This window comes from Pygocentrus nattereri, chromosome 10 (genome assembly GCF_015220715.1).
Source record: "Pygocentrus nattereri isolate fPygNat1 chromosome 10, fPygNat1.pri, whole genome shotgun sequence".
Lineage (NCBI taxonomy): Eukaryota > Metazoa > Chordata > Actinopteri > Characiformes > Serrasalmidae > Pygocentrus > Pygocentrus nattereri.
Window position 1 is genome coordinate 35,695,815 of NC_051220.1, and position 26,016 is coordinate 35,721,830.

At 39.2% G+C, this 26,016-nt stretch overlaps 2 protein-coding genes across 7 annotated transcripts in view; one reads left to right on the forward strand and one right to left on the reverse strand.

The window, feature by feature from the left end:
- The window catches only part of kif6 (kinesin family member 6), a 113,446-nt gene extending 104,700 nt beyond the window's left edge, over positions 1 to 8,746 (forward strand). Inside the window, exon 22 of the mRNA XM_037542173.1 lies at positions 7,451 to 8,746. Coding sequence (XP_037398070.1) covers positions 7,451 to 7,458 — 8 coding nt within the window. The 3' untranslated portion in view covers positions 7,459 to 8,746. The remainder of the gene's footprint in view (positions 1 to 7,450) is intronic.
- LOC108423451 lies at positions 1,207 to 17,067 on the reverse strand. Of its 6 annotated transcripts, none has more exons than XM_017690748.2 (19): positions 17,026 to 17,067; positions 16,589 to 16,687; positions 16,371 to 16,506; positions 13,313 to 13,505; positions 12,484 to 12,528; positions 12,333 to 12,386; positions 11,017 to 11,079; positions 10,640 to 10,687; positions 10,351 to 10,404; positions 9,022 to 9,087; positions 8,821 to 8,883; positions 8,447 to 8,533; positions 7,957 to 8,010; positions 7,489 to 7,554; positions 5,554 to 5,613; positions 3,551 to 5,351; positions 2,791 to 2,838; positions 2,365 to 2,526; positions 1,207 to 2,235 (listed from the first exon to the last, which is right to left on the reverse strand). In XM_017690748.2, the coding sequence occupies exons 1-19, from the start codon at positions 17,042 to 17,044 to the stop codon at positions 1,910 to 1,912; spliced, it is 3,444 nt and encodes a 1,147-aa protein (XP_017546237.1). In that variant the 5' UTR covers positions 17,045 to 17,067; the 3' UTR covers positions 1,207 to 1,909. The 6 variants fall into 6 exon arrangements, with proteins under 6 accessions (XP_017546237.1, XP_017546235.1, XP_017546234.1 ...); XM_017690746.2 differs by having other exon boundaries at positions 8,447 to 8,530; positions 16,353 to 16,506; XM_017690745.2 differs by having other exon boundaries at positions 1,207 to 2,232; positions 16,353 to 16,506.
- Between the last annotated feature and the right edge of the window lie 8,949 nt (positions 17,068 to 26,016).

A 26,016-nucleotide genomic window follows, 5' to 3' on the forward strand; every position in this document is an offset into this window, starting at 1 on the left:
ATAGTGCTTTACACTCTAAATGAATAGCAATTTCACTGAATTGTTTAATAATTCATTGAGTTTTTAGGGTTTTTACATTAAAAAATGACATTTTTAACATTAACATTTAACATCTTTTGAGAGCTACACATCTTGTGTAGTGAGCACCCAAATAAAAAAAACATAATTCATTTACTTATGATCTCCATGATTCAGAAGTTAATTTGTCCAGCTGGAGTAAAACACTGAACAGCAAGGCACAGTCAGCAAACAATTTTACACAGTTAACTAAAGAACACAACAGATATGTTCACATAAAGGGAAAGTATTCCACAAGGTGTGAGTATGTGCCCAGTCTACAAACTGATGTTGTTGGGAGCCAATGGAAAAGTTAGGAGTCTTTGCAAAAGGGTTGCATAGACCGTTGAAGTCATGTCATGATGTTGTTCATATTAGGGAACTATTAGGGTCTAAGCTGGTTTTCTCTATGATACAAATGAATGAGCTTTTTGAAAATATAGCACACTGAGGTAAACAGCCTTCCATTCGCTTTACATCCACATTTTGATCCTCTGAGTTAGAAGGTCCTCAAGAAGTCGAACTATGACTATTGCTATGTGCAGGCTAACACTGCTGTGCTCACTGAACTGACATCATAAGACCGCCAGCCTCTCAGAAATACCCCACACAAAGTATGGGGTTTGGAATATTTTTGTTTACCACTGGGTGCTGCGGAAGTGATTTTGAAAGCGGCTTTCATTTTTCTCATAGAAAAACTGCTTTAAACCTGGAGTTTCTATTATAGGCAGAGCGCTGACTACAGAGTGATGTACAACTTTAAAGGTCAAATGACCAAACAGACACTTGTCAAGTAAAACTGACAAATATAGCTGACTCAGTTCTACTCAGTGAGAGAAAACTGAGCAACACCAACAGTGCAGTGCAGTGCACACACAATCCCAAACACAAATGAAATTAAGATATTTCACATTTACAGGATCTTTTTATTATTAACAGCCAGTGTTAATCTAGTACAAAATGCTACTTTCTTAAGCAGAGTTCTAAAAATCATTTATAAAAACAAGTGTAACAAAAAAAAAAATCTATTCATGAAAACCAAGAGCAAATAAAAGACTGAAAAATAATTATATATATATATATATATATATATATATATATATATATATATATATATATATATATATATATATATATATATATATATCACCTATGGATCACCTTTCTAACAAAAGAACTCTGCTAAATAACACGTTCAGAACTACTCTTTGGGAGGATTGTGTACACGTGTTTGCTGCATTGCTAGGTTAAAACAGATGCTTGTTGAGACGTTAGTGACTGGTTTAGTTTGCCTTGACTCTTGACTCTAGCTGACTGGAGCTGGTTAGCTTTGCTGCTTGTGGGATTAGTGAGCTAGTGTTGTTTGGGTTTCCTGCTTTAAGTAGTGGTGCACTTGGGTTCTCTGCCTGAGGAAGTACTATGGTAGAATGTGTGGGGTTTAATACTTGCGAAATTGCTGCTTGTGTAATTAGTAACTTTGGTTTGCCTCTTTATGGGGAACATAAATTATATTTAATGCTTTTGAAGGTAAACTAGAGCTGTTTGAGGTTGCTCTTAGATGTGGTTGTGAGATAGAAGTGGTTCCGGTTGGTTTCGAGGTAAAAGTAGAATTGTGCTCACTGGATTTTCTGCTTGAAAAGTAGTGAACTTCAAGTGGTTGGGTTTGTTGGAGGTAGTGTGTTGGTAAGGTGCTGGACATGGCCCTATGCTGAGGTTTGCTGTTTGAGGGTTAGAATATATTCAGTTTGCCGTTAGAGTTTGAAGGAGAATAGAGATTGGTGGGTTTACTATACCCCAGGCCTGGTTGGAAGCACTATTTAAGGTGAAAGTCCAGCAGATATCGATGGGTTTACTAAACATTTGAACCGCTTGGATTTGCTATTTGAGGTGTCAGTACAACAGGCTTGTCTGAATAAGCCTCAGCTACCTTTGCTTTCATTAAACTTTTCCCTGCATTTCTTACAAAGTCTTTGATGTTCCGTGTAGTTCTACGACTCAGCACAGGTTGCTCCAGCACTAGGCAGCGTTGACATTCTGGCACTGAAGCCAGTTTTCCAAGGTAAATGTGATTTTTAAAGTGCTTCATAACTGCAGCTCTCTCTGCTATTGTCCATGGCTTTTTTATGCACTGCCTCCTGGGCTCACCCAACGTCTTTTCCACCTGAACAGGACTCTCTGCTGAGGAAATGGGAAACACTGATTAAGATAACTAAGTTAAACAAAATTTTAAAAATGATTTAAGTACTTCTTTGTTAGAGGCTAACAAGTGTTGATGATAGCTTTGGCTTTGAATGTGGGGCAAAATACCTTCAACAGCTTCTTTATTTGCAGAATCAGTGTCCCCTTCCTCACAGGGTTCAGTAGACCCAGTGCACGTTGTCTCTGATGTCTTAGCAGATCTAGCGTTCAATTTCTTAGATATATTCTGTGCTGCAGTCCGCAGTCTGGCCCTGCCTTGTTCAAAAATCTCTTTTTTACAGAAAAAATAATACATCATCAGCATAGACAACTGGATAGAATTGGGAATGATAATACACAATCATTTAAAAGCCTTTACAATCTGCACACAGTTCTCTATTGAACGTATATTCTACAACTTTGTTCTATAAAATATTAAGCCATATGATGAAATTTATGCTCTGGGTATCTGACTAAAGACCACTAACATTCAAGCTTGGAATAAGATTGATAATCAAAATCTGATCTGTGTTTTTGATGGGGGAAATAACTTACCACACTCTTTCTCAAAATCATCTTCACTGTCACTCTCATAGATCTCATCTGAAAACATAGTATTTTGTTTTATATTTCAGAAATTATGGCAAATTCTGGATATTGTCAGTACAAACAGCTAAAATGAAGAAAAATCTAACATTTCCCTGCTTTTTTTTTAATGAATGAATTGAATGCAGTATGTAAACACTGGTTTTAAAACAATGTTAACTCCACAGTCCATATATGGAAATTAAGCAGCAGCCTGTTTTGAACTCAACTGAACACTGGAAAAACCAAAATCCACCTATTCAAGATCCAAGATCATTTACATGCATCAGTCTTAAAGGCACAAAACAGAGTTTTATTCAGTTTTGATAGTATTTTTTTTTAAATGTTACTGGTTCTATTTTGTCTGTTCCAACTTATCAGACCTCAGAAAAACAAAATATTGTGATTCATATTGTGTATTATGAAAATATCTCGTCCCTCCCTATTTTGGATATCTGAATGTTTGAAGATATTGTTCAAATACAAATCTACTTTTAATGCACTACAAAAAAAACATGATAAAACAAATAAAATAAAATAATACAATAAAAGTCCCCAGTAGTCATCTAGCTCAGTCAGTGCGTTTCACCCCAGTCCTTGGGGCCCACCTTATTCACAATTTTTCTCTACCACAGATCCCATCAGAGATGTTAAAGCAAAAATGAGGAGTAGTTTGGTGGGCCCCAGTGACTGGACTAAGAAACACTGATCTGTGTGAACAGGAACATACCTGGTAGTGTGATGTCATCCAGAGACTCTCTAAGCAGCTCAGCAGCAGTTCCCTTCTCTATGGCCAAAATGAGCTTGCAGAGTTTGGTCAAACGTGCTGTGGCCTCAGGCAGTCGGTAGTACTCCTTTCGGACACTTATATCATGGCCAATGAACTTTGCCAGCTTCTCAAGCTCTTGGTTCTTCAGACTGAGGACTTGGGTGAGTGTAGCTATGTGTCTGCTGAATGAAGTGGACCTGAGCTGCTCTGGATTTACTGCACCGCTTTCTTTGGTGCAGATTCTCAGAGCATTTTCTCCCCTGTAGCTGTACCTGCTGCCTTTGGGTTGGCCGAAAACAAAGATGTTACTATCGCAGACACCACATTGCTCTCTTTTCTCAATCAAGAGCGCCAATGCACTGATCATTTCTGGCGTTAAAATGATCGCTACTTGGCCTTCCACGATCTGCTTGACCTCAATTCTGCAGTAATGTTTAAAAAACTCTTTTTCAAATTCTGTAAGTGCATCTTCAGGGACCTGCACTTTGTCTCGTTCCTGGAAAGCTTTGATGGTCATTTGTGAGGCTTCTCCATGTCTGCGATTGAACATCAGGATTTGTGCCAGTGTCACTTTGGAAAGGTCTGCATAACTCTGAGCAGTTGGCTTCTCTATTAGTTCCTTTAGTGCATGTTGTGAGGTCTTTTCCAGATAGCAGTGAAGCACTCTGACGTCCTGGACAAAAGGCAGTAAAGGAGGGTTGCCAAAAACTAGAGTCACACATTTTCTGTTGCCTAAAGCAAACTGAGGCCGTGCATCATTAAAAAGCTTGAAAAATGCAGTAGTCAAGTCTATTAATCTTCTGTCATGAACTTTAAATGCTTTCTCTGCAGTTATGATGCAATATTTTCTCAATATCAGTCCAATTCGGCGTGCAAGGCCTGGCAACGCAAAGCAGTTTGTTTCTTCATTAAATTCAGCAATTTCTTTGACGGCTTCAATAACTTTCGGAAAGTTTAATGGTTTTATAGCTTCAGCCAAGTTCCTTATGGGAGATTTTTTCTGCAATACAATCAAAAACCTCCCAATACATCGAACAGTGTCTCTAACAGACACATGTCTTTCTTTGGCTTTGCTGTTTTTGTCAAAAAAATCTTGTGCCAATCTCAGTACATACTCGTCATTTCTGACAACTTGTGCTACTTCATCTTGATGCATTCCACAAAGCACCTTCTTCACATCCTCTGAAAGATGCTGCAGGTGCGGGCATTGTGCCATAGCCGCTAAACCCAAGACTTTGGTCTTTGTACCTTTTGGCGTATCTCTGTCAGGATTGGATGTGCAGCGTCGAATGTGTCGCCAAAGTTCTTTACGCATAAACAGCCCTTTGCAGTACATGCAGTATTCAAACTTTTGTGTATCAATGTTGTCTTTTGGTGTTCGTATAGCCTTGATCAATCCTGTACGTCTGCTAAGAACCATGTTGTTGTGTTGGTAATTTCCTCTGTTCCTTAGTACTTCTAGGATGCGTTTCCTTTCTTTTGAGGACTTCCGTAGTTTAAAAGCACTTGCAATTTCAAAATTTTCTTGTTTGTGAACTTTCAAATGCCTCGCTATTTTGTTGTAAGCCTTTCCACACACAAAACAGAAGTTCTGCTTGGTGGCCTGTGCGACTAAATGATTCTGATGTGGCATTATTGCTGGTTTCTCTCCATCGGAGTTCGCATCTGAATCTGTGTCGGAGTCAGGTATGAATTCTTCATCTGATGACACCTTTTCTTTGTCATCCACATCTGGGTTTGAGCTCTGGTCATTCTGAGAAGACTGGAAAAAAAAAAAAAAAAAAAAAAAAAAATTATATATATATATATATATATATATATATATATATATATATATATATATATATAAAAGGTATTGCAGTAAATGTGGTTAGGCCTTAGTCACTAACAAATGTTCTGCTCAAAGTCAATAACAGTGCTAAAAAAAAAAAAGAGGGGCAGCACTAAAACACCAGAAATCGTACCTGTTCTGCAGGTTGAGATGAGTCTTTCTCACAAGTCTGTTGCTCGCCTTCACAAGCCATCTGCACAGAAAAGACCATTTTGAGTTACACTGCCCATATGAGTACAAGCCTGGTGGCATGAAACAGCTGATAGACTGTAGCCAATAACATTTCTATTTCCCCCATATACATTTCTAAAACCACTTCGCTGACCATTTCAGCACTGACGTTAAAGAAATGTTCTCTGAGACACAGTGTGATATACCGTGGTGTAAGGAAGTCACACATGAGTGTTATGGTGAAGAACATGGTGGTCAAGGTTGGCTTTCTAGAACTATTAAGGTGCGCTGAGCCAAAGCTCCTCCAGTCATGACATAACGTTCATTTTTACTTAGGATAGTATTGAGTTGTAAATATAGCTCAACAGCTCATTATTGTATACTGCAGTAATTTTGTTATCTTTGTATTTTTTTGGTTGTATAATCAATAACATTTGTCATACAGCCTTAAATAGTATTTACAGTCATGCCTGGTCCTACCTATCAGTACGACATCGCAGGGCCCTGTTTAATATCTTGGTGCATTAATACATAATTTATAAGCTCATAAGTGTATGCATATCAAGGATCTTAGAATAGCTTTGAATTACAGCTGTACCATATGGACAAAAAATGTGACGTTGGATGAAGCTGTTATATCAGTCACTACAGACCTCCAAACTTTGTGGCCTTCAGATTAGCTCAAGAACAGCGTAGAGAGCTTCATGGAATGGGTTTCCATGGCCGAGCAGCTGCAGTTAAGCCTTACATCACCAAGCGCAATGCAAAGCGTTGAATGCAGTGGTGTAAAGCGCCAACACTGGACTCCAGAGCAGTGGAGACGTGTTCTCTGGAGTGACGAATCATGCTTCTCCGTCTGGCATTCTGATGGATGACTCTGGGTTTGGTGGTTGCCAGGAGAACAGTACTTGTCTGACTGCACTGTGCCAAGTGTAAAGCTTGGTGGAGGGGGGATCATGGCGTGGGGTTGTTTTTCAGGAGTTGGACTCGGCCCCTTAGTTCCAGTGAAAGGAACTCTTAATGCTTCAGCACCAAGAGATTTTGGACAATTTCATGTTCCCAACTTTGTGGGAACAGTTTGGGGACGGCCCCTTCCTGCTCCAAACATGACTGTGCACCAGTGCACAAAGCAAGGTCCATAAAGACATGGATGAGTAAGTTTGGTGTGGAAGAACTTGACTGGCCTGCACAGAGTCCTGACCTCAACCCTACAGAACACCTTTGGGATGAATCAGAGCAGAGACTGTGAGCCAGGCCTTCTCATCCAACATCAATGTCTGACCTCAAAAAACGCGCTTCTGGAAGAATGGTCAAAAATTCCCATAAATACTTTCATAAACCTTGTTGAAAGCCTTACCAGAAGACTTGAAGCTGTTATAGCTGCAAAGAGTGGGCCGACATCATATTAAACCCTATGGATTAAGAATAGGATGTCACTCAAGTTCATATGCGTGTGAAGGCAGACGAGCAAGTACTTCTGGAAATTTTTGTTTAGTTGTTAAATATTTATTTTGTGACAGTAGCATTATAGCCTTGCACAGCTAATTTGATTTATTCTGTTATCACAGCCCTTAACAATGTGTTTATCGTAGGAACTCATATTGCAAAAACAATAAAAATATGACTTCCTGTACGAGCCTTTAGATCTGGAAGTTTTTGTTTTATAACTGACATGTTAGTAGAATTGTCTGGGCTTGGTTTCCCAAAAGCATCTTAGTGTTCAGATCAGCTTAACAAATAGAGTGTGTTAAATGTGATGCTTGTTCTACCATATAAGAATAACTTTTGTACTAAGATGCTCTCGGGAAACCCAGCCTCCTAACATTTAATCATTAAGATTTGTGCCATTTTATCACCAGGTTTTTGACGCTTCGTGGATACGGATCAGAAGTCGTACCTGTACAGCAGGCTGAGTCTGAGATGAATCTTTATCACATGTCTGCTGCTCCCCTTCACAAACCAACTGCAAGGGAAAGACCATCATGACTCCATATATACTGTCCACGTGTGCCCCCTTCAGGCTAAAATTCACTGCTGTAAGCCAACTGATTGAAAACCGATGGACCAGACCTCTCACACATTGATTAAGCTTTAACACACCTCACTATTCATATTTGTATAGAGGAAATCCCTTTTTTATAGGCCCAGTTTAATTTCCATCTTGAAAACAGAGCCTAAATTAATCGAAGACAGAATATTATGTACTGTAAGCCTGTTCATCAGTCTGCATTTTAGATGGTTCATGACGCTTGCATACTACCTACCCTCTTCACTCGTACTCTATAGTACAATGACATATCAACTTTTCTGAGTGAAATCAAAGCATGGCATCGTTCACACTGAAAGCTTCACAAATGAACCTCACCTCTTCTTTCACAGGAGGGAAGTCATCATTACTTCCCAGCTGATTCTCACAGGTCTGCAAATAGAACAGTTTGTGCAGGATTAAAGAGGTTAAGACACAGGAACTCTTGTGCACCACTGTAAGTAGAACAAATAAATGGAAAAGGCCAGTGTCTTAGGCAGCCTGATAATGCCTTTTCAACGGTGATGTTATGGAGGTAGAGATGTTATATGAGCTGTTATATTATGCCTTAGTGTAGTGCATTAATATAAAACATTTGTACCTAATGCGAAGAAGGAAACTTGATGCACAGCAATATAAGAGCACCTTCAGATAAACTGGTTTAACTCCTTAATTTCCTGGGACCATGTATCACTCAAAAGCTCACAGGAAATATAATCAAACAAGTTGCAGGATCTATGTAGATATGAGGCCTGGATCCAAGCTGAAAGTTCAACAATAACTAAAAATAAACCTCTCAAAATGCTAAATGCTGTATTCAGAACTTTACCTGTTCAGTGGACTCTGTATGAGACTGTTCTTTCACACATGGCTCAACTTCCATACAAGTCTGTTGCTCTTCAAAAGCCTCCTTCTTCTATAGAAGAACAAAAATTAGTACTTTATACTACAATACAGAACATGACTGAGAATGGTGTTGACACAGGTCATTAAGAAAGCAAAGCTGAATTTCAGTACATTGTAAAAATATGTTTGGTGGCATGAAACATCCAATAGCTGTCTGAGCAATTTCCTGAATCTTAACATCATGCTCAATAAGTTATCCTGAAAAGATAACTTTAAATGTGTACTGCAGTATCAGCCTGCAGTGAAGAAGGGATCACTTATTTTAATAAAACTGACACAACCAACTACAACATGAACCTGTTCTGCAGACTGACTGTAGACAGCCTGTTCTTCATACTCCATCTGCTCCTCATGAGTGACCTGCAATACAGTTAAACATGCAACTCTTTCTTTGATCGCAGTCAAACAGAACAGAATGATGTATGTGTGTTGAATGTTTTATATTAATATGTTTTGTTGCCTTGTCCTGTCTAAAATAAAAAAGTCCAGAGGTCAAACCTGAATTGTTGGCTGAGGTTCAGATGGCTCTTCATTCCTGGATATTACTTCTTCATTATTATCGTTCTGGAATGAAAGAAAAAAAAAAAAAAAACAGAGACCTGAGTGATTTTAAAAAGCACTTTTGCTCATGAGTAAACACGATCCTATAAGCAGTAATGAATAAGAGTTCTCCACTTTGTAGCACTCTTACGATGAGCACTACACTCAGATAAAATTTTCATGAAGACTCCTTTCCAAAGTTAAGTGCTTGCAGTTTAAGCAGAATTGCTCCTTTCATAAGCTTGCAGCAGACATTCCTGGATGTATCAAAAACGAGCGATTTAAAAGCCTAGCTAAGTGCCAGGTCATCTGCTTCATGGAAATGAGTGAGAATCATTTAACTGTTTAATTTCTGAACTGGTGTTAAACTGATGTTGATATAAGCCTTTTTGAGTGTAAGTGGTTGTTATTCTATACCCAGTCATTCTATGAGCAATGTAAGCAAATGAGGCACTTTTCTTCAGCGTAGCTAGTAACAAAGTGCAGTACACTAAAATTTGGAATAACATTAATAATCGTTATTTTGTTCAATTGAATATGCTTAATTAACATGATATAGCATAGACTGACAAACTAGACAACAGATGGTATTTCTTAGGGGCTTTTGGAAACAAGATAATCAACATATAGTAATTATCCTGTTATAGTAATTTCTTATCAGGTTATCTGCCTCATCTCTGATGTTACACAGCTTTATTAGGTGCATTAGGTGTTCATCTACATAGAGCTAAATAAAAAATTCAGTGCCACAAAAAAGTATTTGCTCCCTAATGATCTCCTCCATTTTTGCATATGTCATACTAAATCGTTTCAGATCCTCATTCAAAATGTAATAAAAGACAATGAGAACATTAGTTTTTGTGGTTCACTGGAGTCCCAGAGCCTTAGAAGTAACTTTGTAACACTTTCCAGACTTTCTTTTGATCATGGCATAGTGCATTGCTTGTTGAGATCCTTTAGCCTACTTCACAATACTGAAAAGGTTCTAATTAAGTGACGTTTGGATTCACCATGGCTGGCAGTAACCAATTTGCCTACTTAGTTGATTGAGTATCTAAGGAGCAATTACTTTTTCACATGGGGTGAGCTGGTGATATTTTTTCTTCAAATGAATGAAATGTTTTATTAAAAACTGTATCTGTTCACTCATGTCTGTCTTCTATTGAATTCAGTTTAATGCTTTAACAATTAAGTGTAAAAAAATAGAAAGAAATCAGGAGGGGGCAAATATTTTTTCATATCACTGTAATTAATTCAATAACTGAGAAGGACAAAGATTTACAATACCTTCAGGCTTAACTGCATCTGGTGCAAATCATTCTCACATATCCTCTGCTCTTCCTGACAAATGAATGAAATCAAACATTTTCCAGATTCATGTATTAAAGTTCATTATTCCATTTACTTTGCATAACGTTTCTTACTCTGTCAAGTCAAACATGTTCTGATGAACATCATCTACCCCAGAAAATAATTATTTTTTCAGAAACAAAACAAGTAAATACAATCAAAAAGGTTCTATATCCATAATTAAGAGTAAATGTGGGGCTAACTCGATATTATCTGGAAGTCTTACTTGTTCAGTTTTCTGGGTTTGAGATGGCTCCTCCTCTTCACAAGCTCTCTATAAAACAAGAAAAATTTGAAAGTTTTTAGGCAAAACTGTGGATATATGAATACTTTATATGTGCTTCTTTATATTAAAAGAGCAAAACTAAGAATAGACTAGAATACAGTTTGGTGTACTTAAACAAGCGAGCTGTGCCTTATGGTTTCCTAGAGGGCTCACATACTGCACTAATGTGGGATATACTGCTACAAAGTATATACCATGGAATATATTAAAAGCATGTGTTCTTCTACAGAATGACATGTCAGACCTATCAGTACTGCCATAAATATTTATTTGGTCTTGGAAAAGCTGCAGTTAAATAGTGAAAAACTAAGCCATACTTGCTGTGTTATTCCAGACGTCTCCACTTCTCTACATGCTTCCTGCTGCTGGTCACAAACCATCTACAAAATAACAAAAGGTTTAGATATCATTATGAGACATATAGTAATTTACTGTTAGGAAGTGATGGAACTCAGAGGTTTTCATTGTGTAATCAATCCACAATATTTCAGTTCTATTCAGCATTCATGATACATTCTTCATACATACTGAGTTGACTAAATCTGAGATGACCAGACTGGTTACCACTAATAAATGACCTACGAAGTAAATATATTTTTTTGTTTTGTTTTTGACTGCACAATTGTAATTTTCCCTCAACAAATTAAAGCCATTAAGAGTAAATAAAACCTGATGATTAGTCTGCTCCACATTACTTGTGATCTAGCATGGAAAGAAATCCAAATAATAAACCCACATACAACACAGCTACATATTTAGGGTCTTACAATGAAGTTAGTAGATATTCAAGAGGTTTCCACTATAGAGTGGAGACTATCAGGCAGCTGCCCTTGGTATTTGTCAGTGCAGAGTTTCTTTCAGGTATCTTGCAAATGTAAACTGCTTATACCTGGTTCACTATTTGTAACTGGGAATTCCTTAGTCACTGGTTCTGGCTTAAAGCTGCACTATGTAAGACTGTTTTGGTAAACTTGAAAGAAGTAGCATTATGGAGTCAATAGAAAAAAATCATGCATACAGTGACTGTGCGCTGTTGTGAGCCACCCTGTAAAGCCTGACATACACTGAACAAAAATATAAACGCAACACTTTTGTTTTTACTCCCATTTTTCATGAGCTGAACTCAAAGATATAAGACTTTTTCTATGTACACAAAAGGTAATGAAGTAAACATCAGAGGCATCGAGTCAGATTTTGCGGGTGTCTTTCAGACCACATCTTTACATAATTATGTCACATGCACAGGCTCAAAAAGGAGGTCCGGCTCGATGTCTAGGTCTAACATGCAAAATCAGTATTATACTGATGAAGATATAGCAGATCATTCTAATCCTCTAAAGACACCAAGTGTTGACTGGGTTCTCTTTGAATACTCTTGCAACATGCTCGCAATCATCAGATCTATGTGCTCAGGAAACGGATCCGAAGCACAACCAGTGTTACAAAATGTTCTTTTACATGTTGCATGCAGTTATACATTTCCACCAGAGAGGTCACCAAATCCCCAAAACTTTGTGCTTTGATCTGGTGATGTCTCTCTTTTCTGCTCCCAAAAAGAACATAACTTGTAAGTTAGAAACTTAGCCTTATTGAACTGCCATGCAGATTTGCTCTGATCACTGCTATGTCTTACCTGTTCCACAGTTTCCGGAGCTGACAGCAGCTCGTCACACAATAGGATCTCTCCCTCACAAGACAATACAATCACAAGTTATTTCAGTGCGAAACCTACACAACTTCACATCAATACAGTAAATAGCAGCTCACATAATTTAGGTATTTACCTCTTTGTCATCCTCAGATTTAGTTATGCTCCCCGTACACAGCCACTGCCAATGGAAAAGTATTTATTAAAGATACAATAAGGTCATGGGGTAATGTAAATAAATCAAACTTTCTGAAACTTCTCTGTAAAGTAGTAAAATATATGTGCATCACACAGAAAAGGCTCTGTACAGCTCTGTATGTATCTCTTCAGAGATTTTATCAAACCTCTAATTACTCCTTAAAGTTGCACTGAAGGGAAAATTAATTCATGCTCCACATCATGCCATAAAATAAATATCCTGGAGCATCAGCTAATTATTTCAGTAGCTCAATTAGTTCAGTGAGAAGAACAGCACAGTGTGTATTACTGTAGCCCTCTAGGAACAGAACTGAGCCCCAACAGTCAGCAGATGGCTTATGAGTATAAACTATAAACATTTCTCATCCTGCTCAAACTGAATCCAGGTCTCCATTAAGGTTGTGCAGACTTGTATGTGTTTTAAGAGCGCAGTATGACTTACTGTGGCCTATAAAAATGAACAAAAACTTCACTGTATATCTGAACACAAGGGGCAGCAGGTGTGGTGCTGAAGTCTGACTCCCCACAAAATACGACTTCCCTTTGTGTGAGCTGAGAGAAGCTTTGGGGATGTATTTATGGAACAGCTTTGACTGTTGACTTCTAGTCTGTTAGCAATGTTAGTCTTGTAACTCCAGCTCTAAACTAAAGAAGCCAAATCTGGAAGCCAAACGTCTCGGCTGGCCAAATACATCTAGGGTAAGTGGGAAACTAAATCTGATGTTTCACCGATCCGTTCCTTTAAGAAATACTGGGTCTTAACTCACTGTGCCTCTGCGCCATGGAAGATCATAGCCCCCGTAGTCGTAAGTGATCTCCTCCCCTGGCTGGATGTCGCAGAGTGCAAACAAACAAAGATGCGGGACTTGACTGACAGAGATGATCTTCATCCTTGAATTAGGATTACTGTCGTCATTAACAAGCCGTCCCAGAGATCCGTCATCCACAGAAGCGTCAATACTGCAACACATCATGATTAATAAACATGAACATAATGCATGCACATACATACAACTGTATTTCCACGTTTGCTTTTCCATTTTCCTCTTCATGATTACATGAATAATGCTTTGTATACCTCAGGATCCAAAAGCCAAAAAAAAAAAAAAGTATATTTGTTTAACATATCCATTCATGTCGCAACATAACCAGTCCACTAGAAATTAGGCAACAACGTCAGTGATTGTGTCTGAACTGTAGTAACGCCAAAACAGCTGAAAACAGCGGCATTGACACAGTGTACAACACTGCCTTCTAAGGCACTGACAGCGCAGGCAGCAAAACACTGAGACAGCTGCCTTCAGTTCTAGACACTGAGTCACTGAGTAAGTCAGTCAGTAAGTGAGTGAGAGAGTACAAAAGAATGTACGCAGGTCAGTAAGTAAATATGTAACCACCCAAATAGTTCTACATAACAAAAGCAGGAGCTCATCTCCACTTTAATGGATTTTCATTCATCGTGTTTTTTACTGTGCAGGTACCGTCAATGAATCTGCAGTCAGATTGTTTTGTTAAATAAAAATAAAGTAGGGGTAACTTACAAATTGAAATGAAAAAATTCAGTTATGTTTTTTGGCAAAAGCAGATGCCTCCTATGGCCATTTCATGTGTCAGAGCTAAACTAACCAATGGACACCAGTTTCTTTTCAGTGCAATATTTAACTTCCCTTAAACATTCTGCTGAAAATTGCAACGAAAACAGCCCAATAATAGGCAATATTATACATCTATAAAATCAGCCTTCAGAACACCCAAAGGCTGAAGCTCAAATGGCTCACTGCGCTATGTGAATGATGAACTTATGGCTTTTACACCCAAATATTGCGCTTAATGTCCAGTACGGCGTTGTTCACACATGGCTGTATCTAAAGCGGCTCTTCATTAAACACACTGTGCTCGGTTTAGATGCAGCAGCCATTATTTTAAGACCTACGTGCTGCCCTTTGTAGGGTGAAGGAGCCGTTTGAGATTTTGCCTAAAACATTTGGCAGCAACGTTGCATCTTGTGACCTGAAAACTGATTGACTGAACAGACTTATTGGGTTCTGCTGGAGAACCGCACTGGCGTTTGACTGTTCTGCTGTAAAATGTGATCTTGCAGCGCCTTGACAGTAGACTTCCGGAAAGCCACTAGCATTGTGGATGACCCCCTCCATCCCTCACACGGACTTTTTTCACTGCTGCCGCCTGGCAGAAGGTACCAGAGCATCCGTGCCACCACTGCCAGACTCTGCAACAGCTTTATTCCTCAAGCAATCAGGTTCTTAAACTCACAAGGACTGAGCTATCCCCTGCACCGCCTCACACACATACTCCCCACACACACGCACACACAGAACTGTTTTGATGCTCTACTTGCATTATCTGGAACATTGCTGCTACACTGTGTTTTCACTGTTTGACTCTGTTTTTTTCTACCTCAGTAACTGCTGTGTTTATGTCTGTCATCCGGCTGCGTGAGTCACAGATCATAGCATGTTCAATATCTCTGCACCTTATTCCACGACCTCATGTCCAGAATGAGTGCTGTATCGGTGCTGCACTGCCCTGTCTGTTTACCAGAGGTGGACGAAGTCCATGTACTTGAGTTAAAGTAAAGATACCCAAAGTAAAATATAACTCCAGTAAAAGTAGAAATCCTCACTCTAGACCTCAACTTGAGTAAAAGTACAAAAGTATTTGCCTTCAAATGTACTTAAGTATAAAGTAAAAGTACTAAAAGAGTAATTCTGGCTCTGATGTCCTGTTATCATTTTTATAACCAGACTGGCTTCATGAACTCATTTCAGGTTAAAGTCCTCCAGCGTCTCTCTTGGTAAACCAGTCTTTTAATAGAACGTCATTAATTATTGACGCTGACGTCTATTAAAATGATCATAAGCACAAAACACTGAAGGTAAAGTTTCCATCAGGGAGAACCGAATGGCTCTGAAATCACTTTTTACACACAAGCAAAGTTTCAGTTTAAGATTACTTTATAAATTAGTTACAAGTTGAATAAAAACTTTAAACTTTAAACTCAGAATCACAAATAAGTTTTCCTTTACTGTATTGATCTGTAGGCCTCTGCTCATAAACATAAACTAACCCAAACTAATTTACTATAAAAGTGTTTGTACAAATTCAGAAAAAAAAGAAATGCGCCAGTCACGACTGCATATGTGGACATATTTCTATATTGTGGTCTATTTAGACAAAGTTAGGTTAGTTCATCATTTAGGTGACGTATGTGCTCCCAAATTTTTACGCTGCTGCGCTGACGTTGAACCATGTGCTGCTCTGGGTCGGTATGACCAACAGGTCAAAACAAGCTCAGAACAAAGTGACCGCTGTGCCCTGATTGGTGCTCTGGCTTTGCGCTTCTTTAGTTTCAACATGTTACGTTTTTATACACACAGAAAACAAAAGGAATGAGATTTCTCCAAATGCAGTGGAGGAAAAGGTCAGATATTTGACTCTGAAATGTAGGAGTGAAAGTAAAAATGGAAAAACTTCAGTACAGATACACGAATAAATACTTAAGTACAGAAACCAATTACATTTACTTAGTTACCGTCCCCCCCTCTGTTTACTGTGTCTAATGCCTGTTTCATTGATCGTACTTACTGCTCCTAGCTTAATTTTTTGCTTGCACGTTCGCACTTCATACTTTGTGTTCCTTGTTGCGGCGTGAAGTTCCTGGAGGAACGCGACTTCACTCCACTGCGTACTTGTACGTAGATGGAATGACAGTGAAAGCCTCTGGACTTGACTTCTTGACTTTCTGTGACCAAATGTGTTCACGGCTCAGAATGAAGAAGAACTCACCAGTCTGCTCCTACATACCAGTAGCGAGTGTTGTTGTGGATGAAGTAGTAGGCATAAGGGTCAGGAGTGCACTGTCCAGCCTCTCGCAGGACCCCTCTGTACTCCACTATAAAACTGCCCTCAGGGATCACAGCTGTGGCAAACACACCATAACCTGCAACAGAACCCCGTTTAGGCCAGGAGCGCGCGGTAAAGCCAGCACGCTGTGGTGAACTGTGAGCTGTGGGTGGCTCTACCTTTAACCGCGTTTATGAACCTGCTCTCCAGGAGGCTTTTGTCTCGTCGTGCACACACGTACCGTTTAGCCTCCAGGGTGGGTTCTGTGCGTTTGCCCACTGCAAAACAAGGGGTCAAAGGGTTAAAGTCGAATGAGTTGGCTTAAAATGTTCGTTTAGGTTTACAAACACACACGTCCCGACATCAGAATTAAGTGTTATCCAGGCCCTGAAGTGCAGGAGCCTCGTCTGTACGAACACAACACACGACTTACAACGTGAGGTAACGAGCGAGGTTCCTTAAGGCTACTTTTCCCGTTCCACCTTAAATGGCGCAGCAGGTACAACAGCGCAGCAGAATGTACCTGCTCCACCATTTAAGGTGGAACGGGGAACTGCCGAACAAGTAGCCGGTTTCAGCCTGGAGAAAACAGAAGAGTTTGCAGGTCCACACTTACTTGCAGGAACACGCACCATGCTGCAGCTCTCACTGCATCCCTGCAGGCGGAGGGGTAGTCCTGTGGCCAGCCAATCAGAGACACTCATACTCGCCGCCGCATAACATCGTGGCTGTTCATTGGTCCTACCTGTGTATGTTTGGGTGCTGGCGGAGTGAGCGGAGTTGAGACGGAGATTTAGACGCGGTTTATTTAGTTTACACCTCTGTTCGAGAAAATGGGCGCACACGTAGTGGATACATGAATCGTCTCTTTATTAGGACGTTCTCCGGGATGAAAACGGTCGCTTTGTGAAATCAAAGTCTTTTCCCCGTTCGGTGTTTAACGGCTCTGAAGCCGGAGACGCGATTTCTATTTCTGCCTGTGGGGGGCGCTCGCACGCAGCCCCCACTCGTGTATTTCGTCGAGCGGTGATCTGGATTATTTAAACCCGAAGTGAGGGTCGTCTAACTCTGGCCAGTCTTGACCTTTGTAATGCGACATTAGTGCATTTGATTGATACGAAGTCCACAGATGGATTAACGAGGGGCTTAAAATGGAATAGAAACGACTTCCTAATGAGAGGCAGTGCAGTCTGGCTAAAAATAAGGCGTTAGTAAGAAATAAGCGAAAGAGGAGAAGTAAATAAATGAAAGACAGCACTTCATGAAGAAAGGAGTCCACAGTCACTCAGAGATTAAATTAAGACGCCTCTCTGCCTCTCTGCCTCCACATTTCTACAAACTCATTAACATCTCCCTACATTATCATTAATTACTTAACTTATTAATCAGACCCTCTGGCCAGACTAGGAGACCCCCCTTCTAAAGATGTATCGAAAGGTGAAAGGAAATTTTGGAAAACTACACCCAACATACTAAAGATGGTTCTTCAACGGTTCTTTAGTGAAGAAAACGGTTCTATATAGAGCCATGAATGCTTAAAGAACCATTCGCATGCCTAAAGGGTTCTTTGCATCATGAAATGGTTCTTCAGATTGATGGAGGTCACAGAGTGCTGTAGAGGGTTTTATCTCGCTGCTATTGGAACAAAACCTCGTATCTCCTAAATAGTAACTTTACAGGAAAAGGACAAAACCTACTACACTTTTAATGTGAGTCAATGGAACCAGACATCTTTCCAAGTCATTTTGGCCTGTTTCTTTTGGCCCATTCATCATGAAATTTACACACGATGTAAAGATCAACAGGCTTCTTCAAATTATATCAAAAAGAAATGTCAAAAATGGAGATACAAGGTTTTGTTCCGACAACAGCGACATATATATATATATATATATATATATATATGTGTGTGTGTGTGTGTGTGTGTGTTTATAGATAGATAGATAGATAGATAGATACAAAGATAGATAGATACACAGATACATAAATAGATACATAGATACAACTTTATTGAAAATGGTTCTATATAGCACCAAAATGTTCTATTACAATGTTAATCTTGGTGCAATAGAAGAACCCTTTTTGATGCTATCTAGAACCCTTATCAAAAAGGTTCTATGTAGAACTGTATACAGTCATCAATGTGATGAACTGAAGAACCCTTTCTGCATGTAAATGAGTCTGCAAGTGTTCATGGTTCTGTATAAACCCATTTTCTTAACTAAAGAACCTTCTAAAAGAACCATCTTTTTTTAAGTGTGTAAAGCTCCTTTGGGTGGAGTTTTGAGGATGGGCCCTCAAAACTCCACCCCAAAGCAATTGCAGGATTTCAAAACACCCTCCCACTATTTAATACATCGTCAGAAATCATGGCCTGGTTGGAGTGTTGCGTAATATGAACCAGATGGGTTTTAGACTCATCTTTAGACTTTAGTTTTGAGTGACAAAGCTGTTATTTTGCTCATTTAAATAGATTTTTTTCTTCTGCTCATTAGAAAACACCATCTAAAATTTGAATATTTGGATTTTCTTAAAATGTCTTAAAATGCCTGATTCTCTACATGTAACTGAGTAAATGTAACTGATTACTGCCCCCTCTGATTACATGGGCAAAGTTTCTGCTCAACAATTTCTGGAAAATGCAAGAATTTCAGTGTTAATGAATAGTCCTTGCGTCCCAACCTCTTAAAACCCATTGCTGTATGGCTGGTCCTTGTAAGATACACAAATAAAAGCAAATTAAAAGGAAAATACTATTAAACCCCAGATAAAAAGAATGAATGCTGTCTGTAAATCTCTCTGGCAGACGTTGATGCTGGAGGTTACAGTTTTGTAAATACCACCCTCTAGTGTTCACAGCATCACAGAGCAAGTCTTGTATGTAGAGACTGAGAGCTGGACTTAAAGGCAGCACGGTTTGGAAACCATAATACATTTTCTCTCTTTTTCCACACATTTCCAAGCGTAGTGGAACCAGGGAGGGTTTATTCTTGATGATATGTGGGAGTGGTGAGAGATGAAACATGATATTATTGGCTAGATATAATTTTTTTAATGCTGGCATGTCTTAAAGGGGAATTTTTTAAAAATCTGCATAATTTAATCATTGATAACCAAAGTCCTTCATTGTAGTTTGATGTGAAAGGGTTAATTCTAGAGAAGCATACAGACTGAGATCAGTGATAGGAACCAGATGTCGCAATGTCTACAATGCAAATATAGCAAATATAGCCATTTTATGTAATATCCAAAGCCATCAGTGAACCATCATGTGTCTTCAGAGTTTTTATATGTAAATGATATTAAAATAGTGATAAAATAAATAAAATGCCTTGCATGTATCATTCCGCAATGATTGTTTTAACAAAATATGTTTTAAACAAAAAGCTTATCTTAATACTATCGTAAAACAATGTGTCAGACATCAGGCGGTATAATAACTTTCTGTGAGGGAGTTTTCTATCACCACCTCTGTGAACAGTTCCAACTCAGCATTTCACACCAAAACCACTTTAAATGACTTTGTTTACAGTTTTACAACAAAGCCATGCAGAAATTTTGAAAAATCAGTGGAATTCCCCTTCAATCCAGCAGTTTGTGAGTTGGTCAGTTTATCTGAACTTTGATGAGCTCCCCAGCAGCTCATAAATCAGCTTTCTTTCAGACATTTTACAGACCAGAGGTGCTCAACTCGTGCTCTAGGGGGCGGTACAGCTGGTGTTCCTGCTCTAATAAACACAATTCTCAGTTAATTATGGGTTAAGTTGATATGCTAGAGCAGATCAATTACAGTACAATGCTGGTCTCTGTCCCTCCATGACCAGAACTGGGTATCACCGAAAGTGGATTATCATAGCAAACAGGATAATGTCCGCTCCATAAGTACGTGGACGTGTGTGTAGAGTGTGCTGCCCTGTTGAAGTTGTTCAGTGTGAGTGAACAGATGGTGTTTGAAACACTCAAATGCTGGCTTGGCTTTTTTTCTGTTTGAGCAGTGGTGGCAGTGGTGCAGAGAGGGTTTAGGAGCACTTCCTTCCTGCACTGTTTCCACTGCTCCACTACACTGTGAACCTCGTGCACTTCCAACAGACTGACCGCTCTAGCTAGGCCTCTCTAACACACACACTCAGTGTCATTTCCCATAGGTTCAGCCACAGTGCGCATTATCTCAGGTAGCTGCTCACATATATATCAGTAATTAAAGAGTTTCATTCCAAAATGCTGCAAACAATTTTGGATATAATGAGTTTTTGGAAAGAGTAACAGCTGACATCCATCCATCCATCCATCCATCCATCCATTTTCTAAGTCGCTTCTCCCTCAGGGTCGCGGGGGGGTGCTGGAGCCTATCCCAGCAGTCATCAGGCGGAAGGCAGGATACACCCTGAACAGGTCACCAGTCCATCGCATCAACAGCTGACATAATAGAAAAAAATGGGTTCATCTAATAAAGCTGCTATTATAATATAACACTGTCGTAATAATCCTACTCCCAACAATGTATCTATGATAAAAAGTAAATTCTTTAAAGTGGTCTAAAAAATGTGTTTGGAACAAAAGCGTTCCATTTGTCTGCTGGCCACAGGTTGTGTTTCTTACATGGTCTTACAAAACCAACAGTGTCTGCATTGGTAGCTTTTTTCCTTGATCTTGATCTCTTGGTCTCACTGTGCAACCAAGTTAAATACCCCATGTCATAACTTTTCTTTTATGTAATATTGTCCCTGAGGTCAGTATGTTTGTGTGGTTTCATGTGCCAAAATCAGTAATGATCCAATTTTGTGATTCATTTTTTTCAGAACCATTTTCCAACCTCTTCTTTTCCCTTACAATTAAACAAGCTTTTGCTGTTACTGTGCCTTTAAGACTGATATATATAAATTGGCTCTGTTCTGATTGAACACTCCAGGCTGAAACACTCCCTTTAATTTCAGCGAAAATGGGAGGGGCTAAATTGCTGAAGAATAGGCAGCTGTATGCAAATATGCTATTTTTTGTGACATCACAGAAACAATGAATTCAAAATAAGCTGTTTTTACAGAAAAGTTTCCAAATACAAGCTTTAACAATGTTTACATACTACATCAAACAAAAGGACATCCAGTTTCCATGATATGGATGCTAGTTTATTATATCATATTAATAATATTTCTTATAATGAATTTTATCTCCTGAGCAATATATCATTGCTGTCATACAAAAACATTGTATCTCCATTTGTGTTCATTTTTTTTGTTAATTACTTTTTTTTTATTACTTTTTTTCCGTAATTATCTTTAGTTACAATTTACATTGTGTTGAATTTCATGTTGAACAGACCAACAGAAATGATCCAGAATTATTTTTTGTTTCATTGAAGGGGACCTATTATGCTTTTCCAGCTTTTCCATTTGCTTTAGTGTGTAGGGAGAAACTCTCTCCTATAAATTGAAATTCCCTGTTGGAAAGTCCAGCCCTTTTCCTTTGTTACAAAATGACACAATATCATAACACATTCCTTATTGCCCACCTCCCGGTGAGCTTGGCACATCCCCACACAATGCACAGCAGCTACCAGAGCCCAGGAAGAGTTTATTCATTTTTTTCAGTTTCTTCAGGTCGGACTCTGACTCAAACTGATACAGCTGAACTGACGCCAATGTAAGAATAGTCACAGCAGTGTTTCCAACTGCTCTGGAGAGAAAGCCTGCAGGCTGCAAGACAGGGGTGGAACATGTAGGAGTGGAATGAGCAGCAGGATGGAGCTACTGTGTTCAACCACTCTGACGACTGACCAACCAAAACAGAGTGTGCGAGTACTGGGCTTATCAGGAGGCGGGGCTTAAAGACAAAGGAGCTCCATCAGAGCATATCAGGCAGTGGGTGAATAGAGATGTACAGTATTAGAAAATTATTGTGGTTTTGGAACATTTAAGCACGTAAATCTATTCTGGTAGACCCCAACAATAAAATTATGGTTGTTACTAACCAGATAGTGAGCACATATCGGCCCACTGGTTTGATAAGGTCGGCACACCATCGACTGTTTGCCACTGCTGGTCCACCCTTGGACCACCCAGATTATTATCCTGCATACAAGCTCAAACAGATTTTAAATTCACATAGCCTTTCATTTTAGAACATAAACCTAGACACATATAGCAAACAACTGAGAGTCTTATAGGAAACGTTATAAAATTATTTACTAAACTACTTTACAAAGTATAAATAAAGAAAGGAAGGATAAATAAGGGAGTAAACTGTAGGAGGAAAATGAGTGATGATATGTGGAATAACACTGTGCTTAACCACTGGTGGACCACCCAGAGAATGCTGAGCAAAACCCCAGAGGACCACCAGCTTTGCCATAAGTGGGACAAGAGTGGCCCACTGTCCACTTGGTTTCATGGTATGGATGATGAATCTTCTTGTAGACCATGAAAACCTTTGTGGTTGGTTACGTGATGAACTCAAGGATAACAGTATATACGATAAAGAAGAACCAGAAGCTTGTTTACCTAACAAACAGGTTTCAAAGACATTTCATCGATGGGAGAATCAGCTGTCAAGCTCAATTTTAGTGCCCTACAGCTATTTTGACTCTGCACTAAAGCCTTCATTGGTGAATCACATTATCTAAAAGCACATTCATATAGACGACCACCATTGTATGCACATAAGTTCAATATTGTTGCATGCTTGGCATAAACAACCTGCCTGCAGCCTCCTTGCTGCCTAATGGAAGAGAACATTCTAGAAAGCGACAGGTTGGATGTCTCCGCAGTAGGTTGTAGCCTAGCAGCAGCATAAATCACTGGTAAAGGCACTTATCCAACCTGAGCAAATGTTTTCACAAGCTATCACACGGCGCTAACTGGATCAGATGTCTGTCATCCTGCCAAGGCCTAGACCTGTTTACCAGAGTCATCAAATCATGTATCTTATTTGTTTTGTCTTTTCCCGGCATGTTGATTTATTGATTTTCTTCTTCGTCTGCTCGATATAAAAGTAATTCCCGTAAATGCAAGCACTTTCCTTTGCATTGTTATGATCTACTTGTTTGCTTGTTTGCTTGTTTCCATCATAAAGCTGCCTGTTCTACTGACCAGTAACAGATGTGGCTTTTAGCCCCTCCACTGTCCTCTCTGTTTGGCTCATTACACTGTGTCTGTGACTGGGAAACGCTACAGACAAATGACTTCAATAGATCCAATCATCTGGCATTCTTCTTAAAACATCAGTGAGAAAAACTGAATCATGACAAAGCTGCTTTATTAGGCGCCTCCCACCAGGGACACATTTACATGGAAAATACCAACCGAGAGAACCTGAATATTTCCGTTTTAATGGACAGCACAGTAATGTAACAGCCTCTGGCTTTGAAACTGCCATTGTAGCATTATGAAGCAAACATGGCAGCTACAAATAAGTCTACATATTGGAAGAATTTGGTAGTTTGGGAGATATTAAGGAGATTTGTCTGTTTTCCTCCACAAAACGTGTTTTGCATTTCTCTGAATAGATTTGTTTGAAAGACAAGCAGCTGAAAAAGCATTTGCATTAGAGAGCACTTGTTTCAGCCTCAGGCTTACAGAGTCAGTCCATACTGAGTGCATTTTTCTGACTTTTTATTAACTTTGTATACATTTTGACACACCTTGTCCCGAAAGCTGACCGACACAAAATCACAGCTTTAGCGTGGATACAGTCTTAAGATATTATAAAACATACACCCATCATCCTTCCTATATGAACACTCGCTCTCCTTATGCACGACTCAGTTTGATTTCTGTGGTATAGAGAGTATTTTAACAGTATTGTGTCATTCACCAACGGAGCCCTGCTGGTGACGCCCTGTATAAATAAAACTAATGCATGGCCTGACTTAGTAAGGCATGCGAACGAGATCATGCCTTATTATTAAACAGCTTACTAAGTCATGGCCATGCATTAGGATCTCATCCCCATGCCTTACTAATTTTTGGCCATTACTTAATTATTTCATTCCCACACCTTACCAAGTAGTGGCTATATGTTAGTATCTCATCCCTATACCATACTAAGTCATGGCCATGGCTTATTTATCTCATTCACACACCTCACTAAATTGTGGCCACATATTAGGATCTCATCCCCACACCTTACTAATTTTTGGCCATTACTTAATTATCTCATTCCCACGCCTTACCAAGTAGTGGCTATACTTTAGTATGTCATCCCTATGCCATATTCAGTCATGGCCATGACTTATTTATCTCATTCACACACCTTACTAAGCCATGGCCACACATTATTTTTGTTTATATATGATGTCACCAGCAGGGCTCCGTATTCACCAACCATTCTTATGGAGAAATTTCTTCTTAAAACCCACTCATGCAGTTTTCACAAAGATCCTGACATTCACCAATGTTCTTACCTGGGATGAGTTCTTAAGAACAGGATCTACACACTCAAGAGCACAAAGGTGTGAACAGTTCTGCGGTTTAAGAACACGTCATGAATCTGACCATCTGTACATCAGACCCAGATACACATTTACGGCTCTCTTTGTACTGCACTGCAACTTCTGTCATCATTCTTTTCAGATCAGTTAACAATAAGAAAGTTTCAATAACTCTGAAAGACTTTTTGTAGTGAATATAAATATGAGCTCCGTATTTTATCTGACCTAATTGTTTCCCCTTTTCATTTTGGAAGTTGATATTATTTACAGGAATTTTTTTACAGATTTTTCAAAATCTCTGCCTGATTAAGAATTCTCTGTTCTAGAGAATCATCCAGAATCAGGTTGTTCACAGGGGTGGTGATAGGAACCAGACGGAACCAGACGTACGAAAAGTTGAATGCCTCTAAAAGCTCCCTCACAGAATTATGACGTTATGACATGAAATGGTTATGAATATGCTGCCTGATGTCTGGTACATTATTGTGTGGTAGGTTTCAAATGAAATTTCAGCATGAAACTAATTTTTTCACAACTCACTCCTGGTGAAGAGGTGTTGTAGAGCAAAAAGAAAGCCCCCAAAGAAAACATAACTTTTCAGATTTATCACTACTTTACCATCATCAACATTACATACAAAAACTCTGAAGACATCTAGTCATCAAAGACATCTAGGTACACTGGTTATAAAATTGCTATGTTTGTCTGGTAGACATTGCGACCCCCAGTTCCCATCATAAAATCTGAGATTCTCTACAGTGGAGTGACATTGAATTTAGAAAAAGAAGTGTTGGAATTCCCACTTTAAATTTTATTAAAATGAATTCTTAGTGCCGTCGTCTACATGAAAACACCACAGTCTGTACCATTAAGCCTTGAATGTACACCTGGCCTGTAAGGCTGTAACACTGGAGGTTTTATGCTGGAAGACTCCCCTCGGTCACATCTGTCCAGAGGGAATAACACCAGCGGAGGGTGATTAATTGCTCACCCACAAATGCTGTGCACTCGAACGATCCGCAGCCATCAGATGAAACATTAACCAATGTTCTGCTGACATGGTGGTACACCTGCGTTTTTATTAGTGATAAATGAGCTTGTGTGAGATGGCTCCTGCTCCGTATTATGGGATTCATGCTCAGTCGTTGTCACAGGAACCAGTGAGACACACGCAGGTCTGTC

What these genes read in the sequence shown, in the direction of transcription:
- LOC108423451 (XM_017690744.2), bottom strand. An exon ending in TTCCATGGCGCAGAGGCACA is followed by an intron (nt 12,529 to 13,312) that starts GTGAGTTAAGAC and finishes TTCCATTGGCAG; the next exon opens with TGGCTGTGTACGGGGAGCAT. An exon ending in ATACAGAGTCCACTGAACAG is followed by an intron (nt 8,011 to 8,446) that starts GTAAAGTTCTGA and finishes TTCTATTTGCAG; the next exon opens with ACCTGTGAGAATCAGCTGGG.